Source organism: Pseudophryne corroboree, chromosome 3 (genome assembly GCF_028390025.1).
Source record: "Pseudophryne corroboree isolate aPseCor3 chromosome 3, aPseCor3.hap2, whole genome shotgun sequence".
NCBI classification, from domain to species: domain Eukaryota; kingdom Metazoa; phylum Chordata; class Amphibia; order Anura; family Myobatrachidae; genus Pseudophryne; species Pseudophryne corroboree.
The window spans coordinates 624,488,372-624,511,364 of NC_086446.1; the positions used below are offsets into that span (position 1 = coordinate 624,488,372).

Here is a 22,993-nt window from a genome sequence, read left to right on the forward strand (position 1 = left end):
AAGGACTGGGCCTGCGGTCGATCCCTCTGGAGCTAATGGTGTCCAGTAGCCTAAGAAGCCCAATCCGGCTGCAAGCAGGCGAGTTCGCTTCTTCTCCCCTTAGTCCCTCGCTGCAGTGAGCCTGTTGCCAGCAGGTCTCACTGAAAATAAAAAACCTAAGTCTATTCTTTCTAAGAGCTCAGGAGAGCCCCTAGTGTGCATCCAACCTCGGCCGGGCACGAATTCTAACTGAGGCTTGGAGGAGGGTCATAGATGGAGGAGCCAGTGCACACCAGGAAATCTTTCTAGAGTGCCCAGCCTCCTTCGGAGCCCGCTATTCCCCATGGTCCTTACGGAGTTCCCAGCATCCACTAGGACATCAGAGAAATGAGGCTCAGTAGTGTGTGTGACCTCCACGTGCCTGTATGACCTCCCTATAACCCACACAAGTGGCTCAGGTAGTGCAGCTCATCCAGGATGGCACATCAATGCGAGCTGTGGCAAGAAGGTTTGCTGTGTCTGTCAGCGTAATGTCCAGAGCATGGAGGCGCTACCAGGAGATAGGCCAGTACATCAGGAGACGTGGAGGAGGCCGTAGGAGGGCAACAACCCAGCAGCAGGACCGCTACCTCCGCCTTTGTGCAAGGAGGAACAGGAGGAGCACTGCCAGAGCCCTGCAAAATGACCTCCAGCAAGCCACAAATGTGCATGTGTCTACTCAAACGATCAGAAACAGACTCCTTGAGGGTGGTATGAGGGCCCGACGTCCACAGGTGGGGGTTGTGCTTACAGCCCAACACCGTGCAGGACGTTTGGCATTTGCAAGAGAACACCAAGATTGGCAAATTTGCCACTGGCGTCCTGTGCTCTTCACAGATGAAAGCAGGTTCTCACTGAGCACATGTGACAGACGTGACAGAGTCTGGAGACGCCAAGGAGAACGTTCTGCTGCCTGTAACATCCTCCAGCATGACCGGTTTGGCAGTGGATCAGTAATGGTGTGGGGTGGCATTTCTTTGGGGGGCCGCACATCCCTCCATGTGCTCGCCAGAGGTAGCCTGACTGCCATTAGGTACCGAGATGAGATCCTCAGACCCCTTGTGAGACCATATGCTGGTGTGGTTGGCCCTGGGTTCCTCCTAATGCAAGACAATGCTAGACCTCATGTGGCTGGAGTGTTTCAGCAGTTCCTGCAAGACGAAGGCATTGATGCTATGGACTGGCCCACCCGTTCCCCAGACCTGAATCCAATTGAGTACATCTGGGACATCATGTCTCGCTCCATCCACCAACGCCATGTTTTACCACACTGTCCAGGAGTTGGCGGATGCTTTATTCCAGGTCTGTGAGGAGATCCCTCAGGAGACCATCCGCCACCTCATCAGGAGCATGCCCAGGCGTTGTAGGGAGGTCATACAGGCACGTGGAGGCCACACTCACTATTGAGCCTCATTTGGCTTGTTTTAAGGACATTACATCAAAGTTGGATCAGCCTGTAGTCTGTTTTTCCACTTTAATTTTGAGTGTGACTCCAAATCCAGACCTCCATGGGTTAATAAATAAGAATTTACTCACCGGTAATTCTATTTCTCGTAGTCCGTAGTGGATGCTGGGGACCCCGTAAGGACCATGGGGAATAGACGGCTCCGCAGGAGACTGGGCACACTAAAAGAAAGATTTGGTACTACCTGGTGTGCACTGGCTCCTCCCTCTATGCCCCTTCTCCAGACCTCAGTTAGGATACTGTGCCCGGAAGAGCTGACACAATAAGGAAGGATTTTGAATCCCGGGTAAGACTCCTACCAGCCACACCAATCACACCGTATAACTCGTGATATTTAACCCAGTTAACAGTATGAAATACAACTGAGCCTCTCAACAGATGGCTCAACAATAACCCTTTAGTTAGGCAATAACTATATACAAGTATTGCAGACAATCCGCACTTGGGATGGGCGCCCAGCATCCACTACGGACTACGAGAAATAGAATTACCGGTGAGTAAATTCTTATTTTCTCTGACGTCCTAGTGGATGCTGGGGACTCCGTAAGGACCATGGGGATTATACCAAAGCTCCCAAACGGGCTGGAGAGTGCGGATGACTCTGCAGCACCGAATGAGATAACTCAAGGTCCTCCTCAGCCAGGGTATCAAATTTGTAGAATTTAGCAAACGTGTTTGCCCCTGACCAAGTAGCAGCTCGGCAAAGTTGTAAAGCCGAGACCCCTCGGGCAGCCGCCCAAGATGAGCCCACCTTCCTCGTGGAATGGGCTTTCACTGATTTAGGATGCGGCAATCCAGCCGCAGAATGCGCCAGCTGAATTGTGCTACAAATCCAGCGAGCAATAGACTGCTTAGAAGCAGGGGCACCTATTTTGTTGGGTGCATACAGGATAAAAAGCGAGTCAGTTTTCCTGACTCCAGCCGTCCTGGAAATATAAATTTTTAAGGCCCTGACTACGTCCAGTAACTTGGAATCTTCCAAGTCCCTAGTAGCCGCAGGCACTACAATAGGTTGGTTCAAGTGAAAAGCTGATACCACCTTAGGGAGAAACTGGGGACGAGTCCTCAATTCTGCCCTATCCATATGGAAAATCAGATAAGGGCTTTTATATGACAAAGCCGCCAATTCTGACACACGCCTGGCCGAAGCCAAGGCCAATAACATGACCACTTTCCACGTGAGATATTTCAGATCCACAGTTTTAAGTGGCTCAAACCAATGTGATTTCAGGAAACTCAACACCACGTTGAGATCCCACGGTGCCACAGGAGGCACAAAAGGGGCCTGAATATGTAGCACTCCCTTTACAAAAGTCTGAACTTCAGGCAGTGAAGCCAGTTCTTTTTGGACGAAAATCGACAGAGCCGAAATCTGGACCTTAATGGAACCCAATTTTAGGCCCTTAGTCACTCCCGACTGTAGGAAGTGCAGAAAACGACCCAGCTGAAATTCCTCTGTTGGGGCCTTCCTGGCCTCACACCACGCAACATATTTTCGCCAAATACGGTGATAATGGTTTGCGGTTACTTCTTTCCTGGCTTTTATCAGCGTAGGAATGACTTCCTCCGGAATGCCCTTTTGCTTTAGGATCCGGAATTCAACCGCCATGCCGTCCAACGCAGCCGCGGTAAGTCTTGGAACAGACAGGGCCCCTGCTGTAGCAGATCCTGTCTGAGCGGTAGAGGCCATGGGTCCTCTGATATTATTTCTGTAAGTTCTGGGTACCAAGCTCTTCTTGGCCAATCCGGAACCACGAGTATCGTTCTTACTCCTCGTTTTCTTATTATTCTCAGTACCTTTGGTATGAGAGGCAGAGGAGGGAATACATAAACCGTGGGTGTACCAGTCGGTGTCACTAGAGCGTCCACAGCTATTGCCTGAGGGTCCCTTGACCTGGCGCAATATCTAGTTTTTTGTTTAGGCGGGACGCCATCATGTCCACCTGTGGCCTTTCCCAACGGTTTACCAACAGTTGGAAGACTTCTGGATGAAGTCCCCACTCTCCCGGGTATCGGTCGTGTCTGCTGAGGAAGTCTGCTTCCCAGTTGCCCACTCCCGGAATGAACACTGCTGACAGTGCTAAGACGTGATTTTCCGCCAATCGGAGAATCCTTGTGGCTTCTGCCATCGCCATCCTGCTTCTTGTGCCGCCCTGTCTGTTTACATGGGCGACTGCCGTGATGTTGTCTGATTGGATCAGTACCGGCTGGTTTTGAAGCAGAGGCCTTGCCAGACTTAGGGCATTGTAAATGGCCCTCAGTTCCAGAATATTTATGTGTAGGGACGACTCCTGACTAGACCAAAGTCGTTGTAAATTTCTTCCCTGTGTGACTGCCCCCCAGCCTCGAAGGCTGGCATCCGTGGTTACCAGGACCCAGTCCTGTATGCCGAATCTGCGGCCCTCTTGAAGATGAGCACTCTGCAGCCACCACAGTAGAGATACCCTGGTCCTTGGAGACAGGGTTATCAGCCGATGCATCTGAAGATGCGATCCCGACCACTTGTCCAAGAGGTCCCACTAAAAGGTTCTTGTATGGAACCTGCAGAATGGAATTTTGCTTCGTAAGAAGCTACCATTTTTCCCAGGACTCGTGTGCAGTGATGCACCGATACCTGTTTTGGTTTCAGGAGGTCTCTGACTAGAGATGACAGCTCCTTTGCTTTCTCCTGCGGGAGAAACACTTTTCTCTGTTCTGTGTCCAGAACCATCCCCAGGAACAGTAGGCGTGTGGTAGGAACCAGCTGTGACTTTGGAATGTATAGAATCCATCCGTGCTGTTGTAGCCCTTCCCGAGATAGTGCTACTCCGACCAACAACTGCTCCTTGGACCTCGCCTTTATAAGGAGATCGTCCAAGTACGGGATAATTAAAACTCCCTTTTTTTGAAGGAGTATCATCATTTCTGCCATTACCTTGGTAAAGACCCTCAGTGCCGTGGACAGTCCAAACGGCAGTGTTTGGAATTGGTAATGGCAATCCTGTACCACAAATCTGAGGTACTCCTGGTGAGGATGGTAAATGGGGACATGTAGGTAAGCATCCTTGATGTCCAGGGATACCATGTAATCCCCCTCCTCCAGGCTTGCAATAACCGCCCTGAGCGATTCCATCTTGAACTTGAATCTTTTTATGTATGTGTTCAAGGATTTCAAATTTAAAACGGGTCTCACCAAACCGTCCGGTTTCGGTACCACAAACAGTGTGGAATAGTAACCCCGTCCTTGTTGAAGTAGGGGCACCTTGACTATCACCTGCTGGGAATACAGCTTGTGAATTGCCTCTAGCACAGCCTCCCTGCCTGAGGGAGTTGTCGGCAAGGCAGATTTGAGGAAACGGCGGGGGGGGAGACGCCTCGAATTCCAGCTTGTACCCCTGAGATACTACTTGAAGGATCCAGGGATCCACCTGTGAGCGAGCCCACTGATCGCTGAAATTTTTGAGGCGGCCCCCCACCGTACCTGGCTGCGCCTGTGGAGCCCCCGCGTCATGCGGTGGACTCAGAGGAAGCGGGGGAAGAATTTTGATTCTGGGAACTGGCTGACTGGTGCAGCTTTTTCCCACTTCCCTCGTCTCTGTGCAGAAAGGAAGCGCCTTTGACCCGCTTGCTTTTCTGAAGCCGAAAGGACTGTACCTGATAATACAGTGCTTTTCTTAGGCTGTGAGGAAACCTGAGGTAAAAAATTTTCTTCCCAGCTGTTGCTGTGGATACGAGGTCCCAGAGACCATCCCCAAACAATTCCTCACCCTTATAAGGCTCTATGAGCCTTTTAAAGCATCACCTGTCCAGTGTCGGGTCTCTAATACCCTCCTGACAGAATGGACATTGCATTAATTCTGGATGCCAGCCGGCAAAATATCCCTCTGTGCATCCCTCATATATAAGACGACGTCTTATGTTCACAAAATAGTATCCCTGTTTGACAGGGTTACAGACCACGCTGCAGCAGCACTATCTGCAGGTCTCAGTCTAGTACCCGAGTGTGTAAATACAGACTTCAGGCTAGCCTCCTGCTATTTATCAGCAAGTACCTTCAAAGTGGCCGTATCCTAAGACAGCAGTGCCACCTTTTTTGACAAATGTGTGAGCGCCTTATCCACCCTAGGGGATATCTCCCAGCGTAACTTATCCTCTGGCGGGAAAGGGTACGCCATCAGTAACTTTTAGAAATTACCAGTTTCTTATCGGGGGAACCCACGCTTTTTCACACTTCATTCACTCATTTGATGGGGGAACAAAACACTGCCTGCTTTTTCTCCCCACACATAAAACCCTTTTTTAGTGGTACTTGGGTTAATGTCAGAAATGTGTAACACATTTTTTATTGCCGGGATCATGTAACGGATGTTCCTAGTGGATTGTGTATATGTCTCAACCTCGTCGACACTGGAGTCAGACTCCGTGTCGACATCTGTGTCTGCCATCTGAGGGAGCGGGCGTTTTTGAGCCCCTGATGGCCTTTGAGACGCCTGGGCAGGCGCGGGCTGAGAAGCCGGCTGTCCCATAGCTGTTACGTCATCCAGCCTTTTATGTAAGGAGTTGACACTGTCTGTTAATACCGTCCACCTATCCATCCACTCTGGTGTCGGCCCACAGGGGGCGACATCCCATTTATCGGCATCTGCTCAGCCTCCACATAAGCCTCCTCATCAAACATGTCGACACAGCCGTACCGACATACCGCACACACACAGGGAATGCTCTGACTGAGGACAGGATCCCACACAGCCCTTTGGGGAGACAGAGAGAGAGTATGCCAGCACACACCGGAGCGCTATATAATGTAGGGATAAACACTATCACTGAGTGAATTTTCCCCAATAGCTGCTTGTATAAACAATATTGCGCCTAAATTTAGTGCCCCCCCCTCTCTTTTTAACCCTTTGAGCCTGAAAACTACAGGGGAGAGCCTGGGGAGCTGTCTTCCAGCTACACTGTGAAGAGAAAATGGCGCCAGTGTGCCGAGGGAGATAGCTCCGCCCCTTTTTCGCAGACTTTTCTCCCGCTTTTTTATGGATTCTGGCAGGGGTAATTATCACATATATAGCCTCTGGGGCTATATATTGTGATTATTTTGCAAGCCAAGGTGTTTTTATTGCTGCTCAGGGCGCCCCCCCCCCAGCGCCCTGCACCCTCAGTGACCGGAGCGTGAAGTGTGTATGAGGAGCAATGGCGCACAGCTGCAGTGCTGTGCGCTACCTTGGTGAAGACTGAAGTCTTCTGCTGCCGATTTTCCGGACCATCTTCATGCTTCTGGCTCTGTAAGGGGGACGGCGGCGCGGCGGCGGGAACGAACACCAAGGACGGGTCCTGCGGTCGATCCCTCTGGAGCTAATGGTGTCCAGTAGCCTAAGAAGCCCAAGCTAGCTGCAAGCAGGTAGGTTCGCTTCTTCTCCCCTTAGTCCCTCGTTGCAGTGAGCCTGTTGCCAAGCAGGTCTCACTGTAAAATAAAAAACCTAATATATACTTTATTTCTAGGAGCTCAGGAGAGCCCCTAGTGTGCATCCAGCTCGGCCGGGCACATAAATCTAACTGAGGTCTGGAGGAGGGGCATAGAGGGAGGAGCCAGTGCACACCAGGTAGTACCAAATCTTTCTTTTAGTGTGCCCAGTCTCCTGCGGAGCCGTCTATTCCCCATGGTCCTTACGGAGTCCCCAGCATCCACTAGGACGTCAGAGAAAATTTGATTTCCATTGATCATTTTTGTGTGATTTTGTTGTCAGCACATTCAACTATGTAAAGAACAAAGTATTTAATAAGAATATTTCATTCATTCAGATCTAAGATGTGTTATTTTAGTGTTCCCTTTATTTTTTTGAGCAGTGTATAATCTTCCAAAGGCAAGAATATGCAGTGGTCATTTGTATTAAATCAAAAGGAATTTATGGCAATAATCATTCATTATGCTGTTAAAAGTCCAGTGTAAAAGTATTTTATTTATTTTGTTTAATAATTTTTGAGCAGCTCTTGTTAAGGTCAATATTTTAGGTAAGCAAATAATATATGAAAGCTCTTGTATAAAAGTAGCTAAAAAAAAATTTTTTTAAATTGTATGCTGGAGTTTGGGAGAAATGTACACTATAGAAGATTTTCGAATCAATCAATAGCTCCAGACAATTGAGGGAACTTTTATCAACTGCATTCTAAGGAGTGCAAACAAATAAGAAATTCACTCATACAAATCTATCAGAGAAGCAAAAACGTCTAAGGCATTATCACTCCATAATGACAAGACCATGTGAAAATCTGAGCTTTTGTGTTAAGAAAATAAATCCGTTACAAATCAAGGAGACAAGTGAGCTGCAAATAAAAGCAAGATAAAGAAAACCACATTAAATGAAACATTCTCCAGCAGGGTGTCTTACATGAGTAAAGGTGAACTTCTGAGCCACAGAACCACTGCTTTTGTCACTTAGCCGACATGCCTGTGAATTAAGTGGGGCCTTCACTAAAACACTACAGGAATCCGGAATGCTGACACAATCCTAGAAAGATAAAAATATATATTTTATGTAAAACATTAAATGTAAACATGTACTGTCAAAAATAATCTAGGCTTTTTGTTGGTCTGTTTCTCTCACCTGTGACTCATTATGCTCAACTTCAGACGCAGTAAAGGGCCGGACACGAAGGTATACATGCATGTGCTCTTTAGTGTCCAATGAGCTTTTCTGGAGGGGAAAATAAGAATTTACTTACCGATAATTCTATTTCTCGTAGTCCGTAGTGGATGCTGGGAACTCCGTAAGGACCATGGGGAATAGCGGCTCCGCAGGAGACAGGGCACATCTAAAGAAAGCTTTAGGATCACCTGGTGTGCACTGGCTCCTCCCCCTATGACCCTCCTCCAAGCCTCAGTTAGGATACTGTGCCCGGACGAGCGTACACAATAAGGAAGGATTTTGAATCCCGGGTAAGACTCATACCAGCCACACCAATCACACTGTACAACTTGTGATCTGAACCCAGTTAACAGCATGATAATAGAGAAGCCTCTATAAAAGATGGCTCACTACAACAATAACCCGAATTTTTTGGTAACAATAATTATGTACCAGTATTGCAGACAATCCGCACTTGGGATGGGCGCCCAGCATCCACTACGGACTACGAGAAATAGAATTATCGGTAAGTAAATTCTTATTTTCTCTGACGTCCTAGTGGATGCTGGGAACTCCGTAAGGACCATGGGGATTATACCAAAGCTCCCAAACGGGCGGGAGAGTGCGGATCACTCTGCAGCACCGAATGAGAGAACTCCAGGTCCTCCTCAGCCAGGGTATCAAATTTGTAGAATTTTACAAACGTATTTGCTCCTGACCAAGTAACTGCTCGGCAAAGTTGTAAAGCCGAGACCCCTCGGGCAGCTGCCCAAGATGAGCCCACCTTCCTTGTGGAGTGGGCATTTTAAGATTTTTGGCTGTGGCAGGCCTGCCACAGAATGTGCAAGCTGAATTGTACTACAAATCCAACGAGCAATCGTCTGCATAGAAGCAGGAGCACCCAGTTTGTTGGGTGCATACAGGATAAACAGCGAGTCAGATTTTCTGACTCCAGCCGTCCTGGAAACATATATTTACAGGGCCCTGACCACGTCAAGCAACTTGGAATCCTCCAAGTCCTTAGTAGCCGCAGGTACCACAATAGGTTGCTTCATGTGAAATGCAGAAACCACCTTAGGTAGAAATTGAGGACAAGTCCTCAATTCTGCCCTGTCAGAATGAAATATTAAATAAGGGCTTTTATATGATAAAGCCGCCAATTCTGACACACGCCTGGCTGAAGCCAGGGCTAACAGCATCGTCACCTTCCATGTGAGATATTTTAAGTCCACAGTGGTGAGTGGTTCAAACCAATGTGACTTTAGGAAAATCAACACAACATTGAGATCCCAAGGTGCCACTGGAGGCACAAAAGGAGGCTGTATATGCAGTACCCCTTTTACAAATGTCTGAACTTCAGGCACTGAAGCCAGTTCCTTTTGGAAGAAAATCGACAGGGCCGAAAATTGAACCTTAATGGACCCTAATTTTAGGCCCATAGACAGTCCTGTTTGCAGGAAATGAAGGAAACGACCCAGTTGAAATTCCTCTGTAGGGGCCTTCTTGGCCTCCCACCACGCAACATATTTTCGCCAAATGCGGTGATAATGTTTTGCGGTTACGTCCTTCCTGGCCTTGACCAGGGTAGGGATGACTTCATCTGGAATGCCTTTTTCCTTCAGGATCCGGCGTTCAACCACCAAGCCGTCAAACGCAGCCGCGGTAAGTCTTGGAACAAACAAGGCCCCTGCTGGAGCAGGTCCTTTCTTAGAGGTAGAGGCCACGGTTCGTCCGTGAGCATCTCTTGAAGTTCCGGATACCAAGTTCTTCTTGGCCAATCCGGAGCCACGAGTATCGTTCTTACTCCCCTTTGCCGTATAATTCTCAGTACTTTTGGTATGAGAGGCAGAGGAGGGAACACATACACTGACTGGAACACCCACGGTGTTACCAGAGCGTCCACAGCTATTGCCTGAGGGTCTCTTGACCTGGCGCAATACCTGTCCAGTTTTTTGTTGAGGCGGGACGCCATCATATCCACCTTTGGTTTTTCCCAACGGTTCACAATCATGTGGAAGACTTCTGGATGAAGTCCCCACTCTCCCGGTGTAGATCGTGTCTGCTGAGGAAGTCTGCTTCCCAGTTGTCCACTCCCGGAATGAACACTGCTGACCGTGCTATCACATGATCTTCCGCCCAGCGAAGAATCCTTGCAGCTTCTGCCATTGCCCCCCTGCTTCCCGTGCCGCCCTGTCTGTTTACGTGGGCGACTGACGTGATGTTGTCCGATTGGATCAATACCGCCTGACCCTGAAGCAGGGGTTTCGCTTGACTTAGGGCATTGTAAATGGCCCTTAGTTCCAGAATGTTTATATGAAGAGATGTCTCCAGGCTTGACCATAAGCCCTGGAAATTCCTTCCCTGTGTGACTGCTCCCCAGCCTCGCAGGCTGGCATCCGTGGCCACCAGGACCCAGTCCCGAATGCCGAATCTGCGGCCCTCTAGAAGATGAGCACTCTGCAACCACCACAGGAGGGATACCCTTGTCCCCGGTGACAGGGTTATCCGCTGAAGCATCTGCAGATGCGACCCGGACCATTTGTCCAGTAGGTTCCACTGGAAAGTCTTGCGTGGAATCTGCCGAATGGGATTGCTTCGTAGGAAGCCACCATTTTTACCCAGAACCCTTGTGCATTGATGCACTGAGACTTGGTTCGGTTTTAGGAGGTTCCTGACTAGCTCGGATAACTCCCTGGCTTTCTCCTCCGGGAGAAACACCTTCTTTCTGGACTGTGTCCAGGATCATCCCTAGGAACAGAAGACAAGTCGTCGGAACCAGCTGCGATTTTGGAATATTAAGAATCCAATCGTGCTGCCGCAACACTACCTGAGATAGTGCTACACCGACTTCCAAGTGTTCCCTGGATCTTACCCTTATCAGGGAATCGTCCAAGTAAGGGATAACTAAAATTTCCTTCCTTCGAAGGGATATCATTTCGGCCATTACCTTGGTAAAGACCCGGGGTGCCGTGGACCATCCCTACGGCAGCGTCCGAACTGATAGTGACAGTTCTGTACCATAACCTGAAATACCCTTGGTGAGAAGGGTAAATTTTGACATGAAGGTAAGCATCCTTGATGTCCCGAGACATCATGTAGTCCCCTTCTTCCAGGTTTGCAATCACTGCTCTGAGTGACTCAATTTTGAATTTGAACCTCTGTATGCAAGTGTTCAAAGATTTTAGATTTTAAAATCGGTCTCACCGAGCCGTCTGGCTTCGGTACCACAATAGTGTGGAATAATACCCCGTTCCCTGTTGCAGGAGGGGTATCTTGATTATCACCTGCTGGGAATACAGCTTGTGAATGGTTTCCAAAACTGCCTCCCTGTCAGCGGGAGACGTCGGTAAAACAGACCTTTGGAAACGGCGAGGGGGATACGTCTCGAATTCCAATTTGTACCCCTGAAATATTACCTGAAGGATCCAGGGGTCTACTTGCGAGTGAGCCCACTGCGCACTGAAATTCATTGAGAACGGGACCCCACCGTGCCTGAACTTGTAAAGCCCTAGCGTCATACTGAGGGCTTGGCAGAGGCGGAAAAGAGTTTCTGTTCCTTGGAACTGGCTGATCTCTGCAGCCATTTTCCTCTCCCTCTGTCACGAGCAGAAAAGAGGAACCCTTTTGTCCGCTTGCCAACCAGGACTGCGCCTGATAATACGGCGTCTTATTTTGAGAGGCGACCTGGGGTACATCCCCTTTTTTGTTAAGGCAATACTTCCAAATGCCGTTTGGAATCCGCATCACCTGACCACTTTACTGGTATAATTGGACAACGCACTTATACTTGATGCCAGTCGGCAAATATTCCGCTGTGCATCATGCATATATAGAAATGCATCTTTTAATTGCTCTATAGGCAATAATATACTGTCCTTATCTAGGATATCAAATTTCCAGTCAGGGAATCCGACCACGCCAACCCAGCACTGCACATCCAGGCTGAGGCGATTGCTGGTCGCAGTATAACACCAGTATGTGTGTAAATACATTTTAGGATACCCTCCTGCTTTCTATCAGCAGGATCCCTAAGGGCGGCCATCTCCAGAGAGGGTAGAGCCCTTGTTCTTACAAGCGTGTGAGCGCCTTATCCCCCCTAGGGGGTGTTTCCCAACGCACCCTAACCTCTGGCGGGAAAAGGTATACTGCCAATAACTTTTTAGAAATTATCAATTGTTATCGGGGGGAAACCCACGCATCATCACACACCTCATTTTATTTCTCAGATTCAGGAAAACTACAGGAAGTTTTTCCTCACCAAACATAATACCCCTTTTTTTTGGTGGTATTTATATTATCAGAAGAGTGTAAACTTTTTCCATTGCCTCAATCATGCAATGTGTGGCTCTATTGGAAATCACTGTTGTCTCTTCACCGTCGACACAGGAGTCAGTATCCGTGTCGGCGTCTGTATCTGAGGTAACGGGCGCTTTAGAGCCCCTGTATGAGACGTCTGGACATGCACAAGCTGAGTAGCCGGCTGTCTCATGTCAACCACTGTCTTTTATACAAAGCTGACACTGTCACGCAATTTCAACAGTACATCCACTCAGGTGTCGACCCCCCAGGGGGTGACAACACTATTACAGACACTCTACTCCGTCTCCTCATCATTTTTCTCCTCATACATGTCGACACAAACGTACCGACACACAGCACACACACAGGGAATGCTCTGATAGAGGACAGGACCCCACTAGCCCTTTGGGGAGACAGAGGGAGAGTTTGCCAGCACACACCAGAGCGCTATATATATACAGGGATAACCTTATATAAGTGTTTTTCCCTTTATAGCTGCTGTATTGTTTATACTGCGCCTAATTTGTGCCCCCCTCTCTTTTTTAACCCCTTTCTGTAGTGTAGTGACTGCAGGGGAGAGCCAGGGAGCTTCCCTCCAACTGAGCTTTGAGGGAAAATGGCGCCAGTGTGCTGAGGAGATAAGGACGCCGAGAAAGGGGCGGAGCCTATCATCCGTTTTCTTGTATGTTTTGGCAGGGGTTAAATGCATCCATATAGCCCAGGAGTTATATGTGATGCATTTATTTTAGCCATAAAAGGTTTTCTATCGATTTATTGCGTCTCAGGGCGCTGCCCCCCCAGCGCCCTGCACCCTCAGTGACCGGAGTGTGAAGTGTGCTGAGAGCAATGGCGCACAGCTGCGGTGCTGTGCGCCTACCTTTATCTGAAGACAGGAAAGTCTTCTGCCGCCGATTTTTCCGGACCTCTTCGCTCTTCTGGCTCTGTAAGGGGGCCGGCGGCGCGGCTCCGGTGACCCATCCAGGCTGAACCTGTGATCGTCCCTCTGGAGCTAATGTCCAGTAGCCTAAGAAGCCCAATCCACTCTGCACGCAGGTGAGTTCGCTTCTTCTCCTCTTAGTCCCTCGATGCAGTGAGCCTGTTGCCAGCAGGTCTCACTGAAAATAATAAACCTAAACTAAAACTTTCACAAAGAGCTCAGGAGAGCCCCTATGTGCACCCTTCTCGTCGGGCACAGAAAATCTAACTGAGGCTTGGAGGAGGGTCATAGGGGGAGGAGCCAGTGCACACCAGGTGATCCTAAAGCTTTCTTTAGATGTGCCCTGTCTCCTGCGGAGCCGCTATTCCCCATGGTCCTTACGGAGTTCCCAGCATCCACTAGGACGTCAGAGAAAAAGGTGTAATCACTGGCTGCAACCAGGAACTAGCACAGCGCATGTATCCATGAACATGTACCCCCCCTTCCCCCATCAACAAATTATAATTTCAGCCTTATGTATCTAGTGTCCATCACTTATCTTGTGTTAAGCTAATTTGGATAGTGCCCTCTTTTACCTTGTTTCAGGTAATTTTTCTGTGTCAATAGTCCCGTAATGTAAATAACAAGCCCCCACTAGAAAATTTAATTTAATTCATTACGTTAAAAAGTCAGACATACCTGTAAAAGAGTTTCTCAGAACAAGAGAAATATTTTTAAAAAAGTGTAAGAAGAACAATGACTAGTATATAACAGAGGTTCTCAAAATGCAGTACTCAAGGCGCCCTAACGTTCCAGATTTTAAAGGAGTATCATGCTTAGGCACGGGTGACTTAATTAGTACCTCAGTAAATTTGATTTAACCATCTGTGCTCACTCATAGATATCACTAAAGCCTAGACTGTTAGGGTGGCTTGAGGACCATGTTTGGGAACCTCTGGTATAGGTACAATGGCCTCGGTACGCCAAAGTAGATGATTAAACAGAAAGTGTTTATTCAGCAAGTAAAGTAATTTACGGTCTCAGACACACTTATTGTGACATGGTATTTATAAATATTTATATAGCGTGAGATTGTACAATCAAAGTACACTCTCTCCTTACAAAAGATGCCTTCTGTTTCGATTCTTAATAGTTATGGACTGTGCTCATTGTACCTGCGTGGTGTCAGCTTCACACTCTCCCAGCAATGAAAATTTCTCAAAGAGATTTGTTCTGATGTCATCGATCTCTTGTGGTCCATCTCTTTCTGGATAGTTTATGTCCTCTCCAAGATAGGATGGTCTAGGATGAGCGCGATGGTCTTCGCTTGGCTTCATACTGTGTAAAAGCTAAGGTGCAGGAAACATAAGGAGTTATATTCACAAATCTAAAGCCACTGACACATACCCTAACACTTATAATGAAGTCCTACAGCTATATGTAATCAAATGTAAAAAATAAATAAATAAATAATAAAATGTCTTAACGCCACTTAAATTACAGAAAAAATAAGAATTTACTTACCGATAATTCTATTTCTCGTAGTCCGTAGTGGATGCTGGGAACTCCGTAAGGACCATGGGGAATAGCGGCTCCGCAGGAGACTGGGCACAAAAGTAAAAGCTTTAGGACTACCTGGTGTGCACTGGCTCCTCCCCCTATGACCCTCCTCCAAGCCTCAGTTAGGATACTGTGCCCGGACGAGCGTACACAATAAGGAAGGATTTTGAATCCCGGGTAAGACTCATACCAGCCACACCAATCACACCGTACAACCTGTGATCTGAACCCAGTTAACAGCATGATAACAGAGGAGCCTCTGAAAAGATGGCTCACAACAATAATAACCCGATTTTTGTAACAATAACTATGTACAAGTATTGCAGACAATCCGCACTTGGGATGGGCGCCCAGCATCCACTACGGACTACGAGAAATAGAATTATCGGTAAGTAAATTCTTATTTTCTCTGACGTCCTAGTGGATGCTGGGAACTCCGTAAGGACCATGGGGATTATACCAAAGCTCCCAAACGGGCGGGAGAGTGCGGATGACTCTGCAGCACCGAATGAGAGAACTCCAGGTCCTCCTCAGCCAGGGTATCAAATTTGTAGAATTTAGCAAACGTGTTTGCCCCTGACCAAGTAGCTGCTCGGCAAAGTTGTAAAGCCGAGACCCCTCGGGCAGCCGCCCAAGATGAGCCCACCTTCCTTGTGGAATGGGCTTTTACAGATTTTGGCTGTGGCAGGCCTGCCACAGAATGTGCAAGCTGAATTGTACTACAAATCCAACGAGCAATAGTCTGCTTAGAAGCAGGAGCACCCAGCTTGTTGGGTGCATACAGGATAAACAGCGAGTCAGATTTTCTGACTCCAGCCGTCCTGGAAACATATATTTTCAGGGCCCTGACTACGTCCAGCAACTTGGAGTCCTCCAAGTCCCTAGTAACCGCAGGTACCACAATAGGCTGGTTCAAGTGAAACGCTGAAACCACCTTAGAGAGAAATTGAGGACGAGTCCTCAATTCTGCCCTGTCCGTATGAAAAATTAGGTAAGGGCTTTTATAGGATAAAGCCACCAATTCTGAGACACGCCAGGCTGAAGCCAGGGCTAACAGCATTACCACTTTCCATGTGAGATATTTTAAGTCCACAGTGGAGAGTGGTTCAAACCAATGTGATTTTAGGAACCCCAAAACTACATTGCGATCCCAAGGTGCCACTGGAGGCACAAAAGGAGGCTGTATATGCAGTACCCCTTTGACAAACGTCTGAACTTCAGGAACTGAAGCCAGTTCTTTCTGGAAGAAAATCGACAGGGCCGAAATTTGAACCTTAATGGACCCTAATTTTAGGCCCATAGACAGTCCTGTTTGCAGGAAATGCAGGAAACGACCCAGTTGAAATTCCTCTGTAGGGGCCTTCCTGGCCTCGCACCACGCAACATATTTACGCCAAATACGGTGATAATGTTGTACGGTTACATCCTTCCTGGCTTTGATCAGGGTAGGGATGACTTCATCCGGAATGCCTTTTTCCTTCAGGATCCGGCGTTCAACCGCCATGCCGTCAAACGCAGCCGCGGTAAGTCTTGGAACAGACAGAGGACCTGCTGGAGCAGGTCCTTTCTTAGAGGTAGAGGCCACGGGTCCTCTGTGAGCATCTCTTGAAGTTCCGGGTACCAAGTCCTTCTTGGCCAATCCGGAGCCACGAGTATAGTCCTTACTCCTCTCCTTCTTATGATTCTCAGTACCTTGGGTATGAGAGGCAGAGGAGGGAACACATACACTGACTGGTACACCCACGGTGTTACCAGAGCGTCCACAGATATTGCCTGAGGGTCCCTTGACCTGGCGCAATACCTGTCTAGTTTTTTGTTGAGGCGGGACGCCATCATGTCCACCTTTGGTTTTTCCCAACGGTTCACAATCATGTGGAAGACTTCTGGATGAAGTCCCCACTCTCCCGGGTGTAGATCGTGTCTGCTGAGGAAGTCTGCTTCCCAGTTGTCCACTCCCGGAATGAACACTGCTGACAGTGCTATCACATGATTTTCAGCCCAGCGAAGAATCCTTGCAACTTCTGTCATTGCCCTCCTGCTTCTTGTGCCGCCCTGTCTGTTTACGTGGGCGACTGCCGTGATGTTGTCCGACTGGATCAGCACCGGCTGACCTTGAAGCAGAGGTCTTGCTTGGCTTAGGGCATTGTAAATGGCCCTTAGCTCCAAAATATTTATGTGAAGTGATGTCTCCAGGCTTGACCACAAGCCCTGGAAATTTCTTCCCTGTGTGACTGCTCCCCAGCCTCTCAGGCTGGCATCCGTGGTCACCAGGGCCCAGTCCTGAATGCCGAATCTGCGGCCCTCTAGAAGATGAGCACTCTGCAACCACCACAGGAGAGACACCCTTGTCCTTGGTGACAAGATTATCCGCTGATGCATCTGAAGATGCGACCCGGACCATTTGTCTAGCAGATCCCACTGGAAGGTTCTTGCATGGAATCTGCCGAATGGGATTGCTTGGTAAGAAGCCACCATCTTTCCCAGGACCCTTGTGCATTGATGCACTGAGACTTGGCCTGGTTTTAGGAGATTTCTGACTAGTTCGGATAACTCCCTGGCTTTCTCCTCCGGGAGAAACACCTTTTTCTGGACTGTGTCCAGGATCATCCCTAGGAATAGAAGTCGTGTCGTCGGGATTAGCTGCGATTTTGGAATATTGAGAATCCAACCGTGCTGGCGCAGCACTATCTGAGATAGTGCTACTCCGACTTCCAACTGTTCCCTGGATCTTGCCCTTATCAGGAGATCGTCCAAGTAAGGGATAACTAAAACTCCCTTTCTTCGAAGGAGTATCATCATTTCGGCCATTACCTTGGTAAAGACCCGGGGTGCCGTGGACAATCCAAACGGCAGCGTCTGAAACTGATAGTGACAGTTCTGTACCACAAACCTGAGGTACCCTTGGTGAGAAGGGTAAATTGGGACATGTAGGTAAGCATCTTTGATGTCCAGAGACACCATATAGTCCCCTTCTTCCAGGTTTGCAATCACTGCTCTGAGTGACTCCATCTTGAATTTGAACCTTTGTATGTAAGTGTTCAAGGATTTTAAGTTTAAAATTGGTCTCACCGAGCCGTCCGGCTTCGGTACCACAAATAGTGTGGAATAGTACCCCTTTCCCTGTTGTAGGAGGGGTACCTTGATTATCACCTGCTGGGAATACAGCTTGTGAATGGCTTCCAATACTGCCTCCCTGTCTGAGGGAGACGTTGGTAAAGCAGACTTTAGAAAACGGCGAGGGGGAGACGTCTCGAATTCCAATTTGTACCCCTGAGATACCACCTGAAGGATCCAGGGGTCCACTTGCGAGTGGGCCCACTGCGCACTGAATTTCTTGAGACGGGCCCCCACCGTGCCTGAGTCCGCTTGTAAAGCCCCAGCGTCATGCTGAGGACTTTGCGGAGGCGGGAGAGGGCTTTTGTTCCTGGGAACTGGCTGTTTGTTGCAGCCTTTTTCCTCTCCCTCTGCCACGGGGCAGAAATGAGGCGCCTTTTGCCCGCTTGCCCTTATGGGGCCGAAAGGACTGCGCCTGATAATACGGCGTCTTCTTAGGTTGAGAAGCTACCTGGGGTAAAAATGTGGATTTTCCAGCAGTTGCCGTGGCTACCAGGTCTGATAGACCTACCCCAAATAACTCCTCCCCCTTATAAGGCAATACTTCCATGTGCCTTTTAGAATCCGCATCACCTGACCACTGCAGCGTCCATAAACCTCTTCTTGCAGAAATGGACAGCGCGCTAACTCTTGATGCCAGTCGGCAAATATCCCTCTGTGCATCACGCATATATAGAAATGCATCCTTCAAATGCTCTATAGTCAGTAATATACTGTCCCTATCTAGGGTATCAATATTTTCAGTCAGGGAATCAGACCACGCCAGGCCCGCACTGCACATCCAGGCTGAGGCGATTGCTGGTCGCAGTATAACACCCGTGTGAGAGTATATACATTTTAGGATATTCTCCAGCTTTCTATCGGCAGGTTCCTTTAGGGCGGCCGTATCAGGAGAGGGTAGTGCTACCTGTTTAGACAAGCGTGTGAGCGCTTTATCCACCCTAGGGGGTGTTTCCCAACGTGCCCTATCCTCTGGCGGGAAAGGGTACGATGCCAATAACCTTTTAGGAATTATCAGTTTTTTATCGGGGGAAACCCACGCCTCATCACACACTTCATTTAATTCCTCGGACACAGGAAAAACTACAGGCAGTTTTTTCTCACCAAACATAATACCCTTTTTAGTGGTACTTCTATTATCAGAGATATGCAATAAATTTTTCATTGCTTCAATCATGTAACGTGTGGCCCTAGTGGAAGTCACGTTGGTCTCCTCATCGACACTGAAGTCAGTATCCGTGTCTGTGTCTGCCATTTGAGGTAACGGGCGTTTTAAAGCCCCTGATGGCGTTTGAGACCCCTGGACAGGCACAAGCTGAGTAGCCGGCTGTCTCATGTCGTCAACTGTCTGTCGTAAAGAGCTGACACTGTCACGCAATTCCTTCCATAAGCTCATCCACTCAGGTGTCGGCTCCCTAGGGGGTGACAACTGTATAATAGGCAATTGCTCCGCCTCCATCTCATTTTCCTCCTCAAACATGTCAACACAATCGTACCGACACACCGCACACACACAGGGAATGCTCTGATAGAGGACAGGACCCCACTAGCCCTTTGGGGAGACAGAGGGAGAGTATGCCAGCACACACCAGAGCGCTATATATATACAGGAATACCACTATAAAATGTGCTTTTCCCTTTATAGCTGCTGTTAGTATAAACTACTGCGCAAAATTAGTGCCCCCCTCTCTTTTTTACCCTTTTCTGTAGTGCAGGACTGCAGGGGAGAGTCAGGGAGACGTCCTTCCAGCGGAGCCGTGATGGAAAATGGCGCCCGTGTGCTGAGGAGATAGGCTCCGCCCCCTTCTCGGCGGCCTTTTCTCCCGCTTTTTTGGCGAGTTCTGGCAGGGGTTAAAATACATCCATATAGCCCTGGGGGTTATATGTGGTGTATTTATGCCAGCCAAGGTGTTTTACATTGCTGCTCAGGGCGCCCCCCCCTAGCGCCCTGCACCCTCAGTGACCGGAGTGTGAAGTGTGCCTGAGTAACAATGGCGCACAGCTGCAGTGCTGTGCGCTACCTTGTTGAAGACTGATGTCTTCTGCCGCCGATTTTTCCAGACCTTTTCTTGCTTCTGGCTCTGTAAGGGTGCCGGTGGCGCGGCTCTGGGACCGAGCTCCGAGGCTGGGCCTGTGTTCGGTCCCTCTGGAGCTAATGGTGTCCAGTAGCCTAAGAAGCACAATCCACTCTGCACGCAGGTGAGTTCGCTTCTTCTCCCCTTAGTCCCTCGATGCAGTGAGCCTGTTGCCAGCAGGTCTCACTGAAAATAAAAAACCTAAAACTAAACTTTTACTAAGAAGCTCAGGAGAGCCCCTAGTGTGCACCCTTCTCGGCCGGGCACAAAAATCTAACTGAGGCTTGGAGGAGGGTCATAGGGGGAGGAGCCAGTGCACACCAGGTAGTCCTAAAGCATTTACTTTTGTGCCCAGTCTCCTGCGGAGCCACTATTCCCCATGGTCCTTACGGAGTTCCCAGCATCCACTAGGACGTCAGAGAAATAGGATTTTAAATACCTACTGGTAAATCCTTTTCTCGTAGTCCATAAGGGATATTGGGGGAATCTAGTACGATGGGTATAGACTGGGTCCAAAAGGAGCAGGTGCACTTTAAATTTCTTCAACTGGGTGTGCTGGCTCCTCCCCTCTATGCCCCCTCCCACAGGCAGTTCTAGGTAAAATAGTGCCCGAAGGAGAAAGGACATACTTGAGAGAAGGAACAGAACAACAATAAGTGGTGAGATTTACACACCAGCACACCACTAACATAACAGATAATCTGCAGAAAAGTCAACGCACTGAGGCGGGCGCCCAATATCCCTTATTGACTACGAGAAAAGGATTTACCAGTAGGTAATTGAAATCCTATTCTCTCTAGCATCCATAAGGAATATTGGGGGAATCCTGTACGAAGGGGACGTGCCAAAGCTTCAAGAAAGGGCAGGAATGTGCGGAGACGTCTGCAGCACCGCCTGCCCAAACTGGGAATCCTCTTTGGCCAGAGTATCAAACCTGCAGAACTTCACATAGTTGTTCTTCCCCGACCAGGTAGCAGCTCGGCATAGTTGCAAGGCCGAGACTCCACGGGTATCCGCCCAGGAAGACCCCACCGATCTGGTAGAGTGGCCTTCAGGGACCGAGGAACAGGCAAGGCTGCCGACACATAGGCCTGCTGGATAGTAAGTCTAAGCCAACGAGCAATGGACTGCTTTGAAGCAGGGCAACCCTTTGTCTGCACATCATATAGCACAAACAAGGAATCCATCTTTCTGATCAGAGTAGTTCTCTTTACGTAGATCTTCAAGGCTCACACCACATCCAATGCCTCCGAAGGAGTAGCGTCCCAGAACTTGACGGAACCACAATAGGTTGATCCAAGTGGAACGCAGAGATGACCTTTGGCAGGAACTGCTGTCTAGTCCTGAGCTCCGCTCTATCCACATAAAAGACAGAGTAAGATCCTGTACACGATAAGGCCCCCAATTCTGAGACACGTTTAGCAGAAGCAAGGGTCAAGACCACCGCCGTCTTCCACGGAGGTACTTGTCTTCTACCGTCATCAGAGGTTCACAACAGGAGGACTGTAGAAATTCCAACACTACACTCAAATCCCAGGGTGCCATGGGCGGCAAAAACATAATATTATATATATATATATATATATATATATATATATATATATATATATATATATATATATATATATATATTATAATATAATATAAGAATTTACTTACCGATAATTCTTTTTTTCGTAGTCCGTAGTGGATGCTGGGAACTCCGTAAGGACCATGGGGAATAGCGGCTCCGCAGGAGACTGGGCACAAAAGTAAAAGCTTTAGGACTACCTGGTGTGCACTGGCTCCTCCCCCTATGACCCTCCTCCAAGCCTCAGTTAGGATACTGTGCCCGGACGAGCGTACACAATAAGGAAGGATTTTGAATCCCGGGTAAGACTCATACCAGCCACACCAATCACACCGTACAACCTGTGATCTGAACCCAGTTAACAGCATGATAACAGAGGAGCCTCTGAAAAGATGGCTCACAACAATAATAACCCGATTTTTGTAACAATAACTATGTACAAGTATTGCAGACAATCCGCACTTGGGATGGGCGCCCAGCATCCACTACGGACTACGAGAAATAGAATTATCGGTAAGTAAATTCTTATTTTCTCTGACGTCCTAGTGGATGCTGGGAACTCCGTAAGGACCATGGGGATTATACCAAAGCTCCCAAACGGGCGGGAGAGTGCGGATGACTCTGCAGCACCGAATGAGAGAACTCCAGGTCCTCCTCAGCCAGGGTATCAAATTTGTAGAATTTAGCAAACGTGTTTGCCCCTGACCAAGTAGCTGCTCGGCAAAGTTGTAACGCCGAGACCCCTCGGGCAGCCGCCCAAGATGAGCCCACCTTCCTTGTGGAATGGGCTTTTACAGATTTTGGCTGTGGCAGGCCTGCCACAGAATGTGCAAGCTGAATTGTACTACAAATCCAACGAGCAATAGTCTGCTTAGAAGCAGGAGCACCCATCTTGTTGGGTGCATACAGGATAAACAGCGAGTCAGATTTCCTGACTCCAGCCGTCCTGGAAACATATTTTCAAGGCCCTGACTACGTCCAACAACTTGGAGTCCTCCAAGTCACTAGTAGCCGCAGGTACCACAATAGGTTGGTTCAGATGAAACACTGAAACCACCTTAGGGAGAAAATGAGGACGAGTCCTCAATTCCGCCCTGTCTGAATGGAAGATCAGATAAGGGCTTTTATAGGATAAAACCCGCCAATTCTGACACGTCCCTGGCCGAGGCCAGGGCCAACAACATGACCACTTTCCATGTGAGATATTTTAACTCCACAGATTCAAGTAGTTCAAACCAATGTGACTTTAGGAACCCCAAAACTACATTGAGATCCCAAAGTGCCACTGGAGGCACAAAAGGAGGCTGTATATGCAGTACCCCTTTTACAGACGTCTGAACTTCAGGTAGTGAAGCTAGTTCTTTCTGGAAGAAA

At 48.5% G+C, this 22,993-nt stretch overlaps 1 protein-coding gene across 3 annotated transcripts in view; it reads right to left on the minus strand.

Annotated features, from left to right (window-relative positions):
- KIF20B (kinesin family member 20B) overlaps positions 1 to 22,993 on the minus strand; it is a 502,673-nt gene that overhangs the window by 442,824 nt on the left and 36,856 nt on the right. For all 3 annotated transcript variants that reach the window (XM_063961679.1, XM_063961680.1, XM_063961678.1), the window contains exons 2-4: positions 14,476 to 14,649; positions 8,065 to 8,154; positions 7,849 to 7,968 (exon numbers count right to left, since the gene is read on the minus strand). In XM_063961679.1, coding sequence (XP_063817749.1) covers positions 7,849 to 7,968; positions 8,065 to 8,154; positions 14,476 to 14,637 — 372 coding nt within the window. In that variant the 5' untranslated portion in view covers positions 14,638 to 14,649. The remainder of the gene's footprint in view (positions 1 to 7,848; positions 7,969 to 8,064; positions 8,155 to 14,475; positions 14,650 to 22,993) is intronic.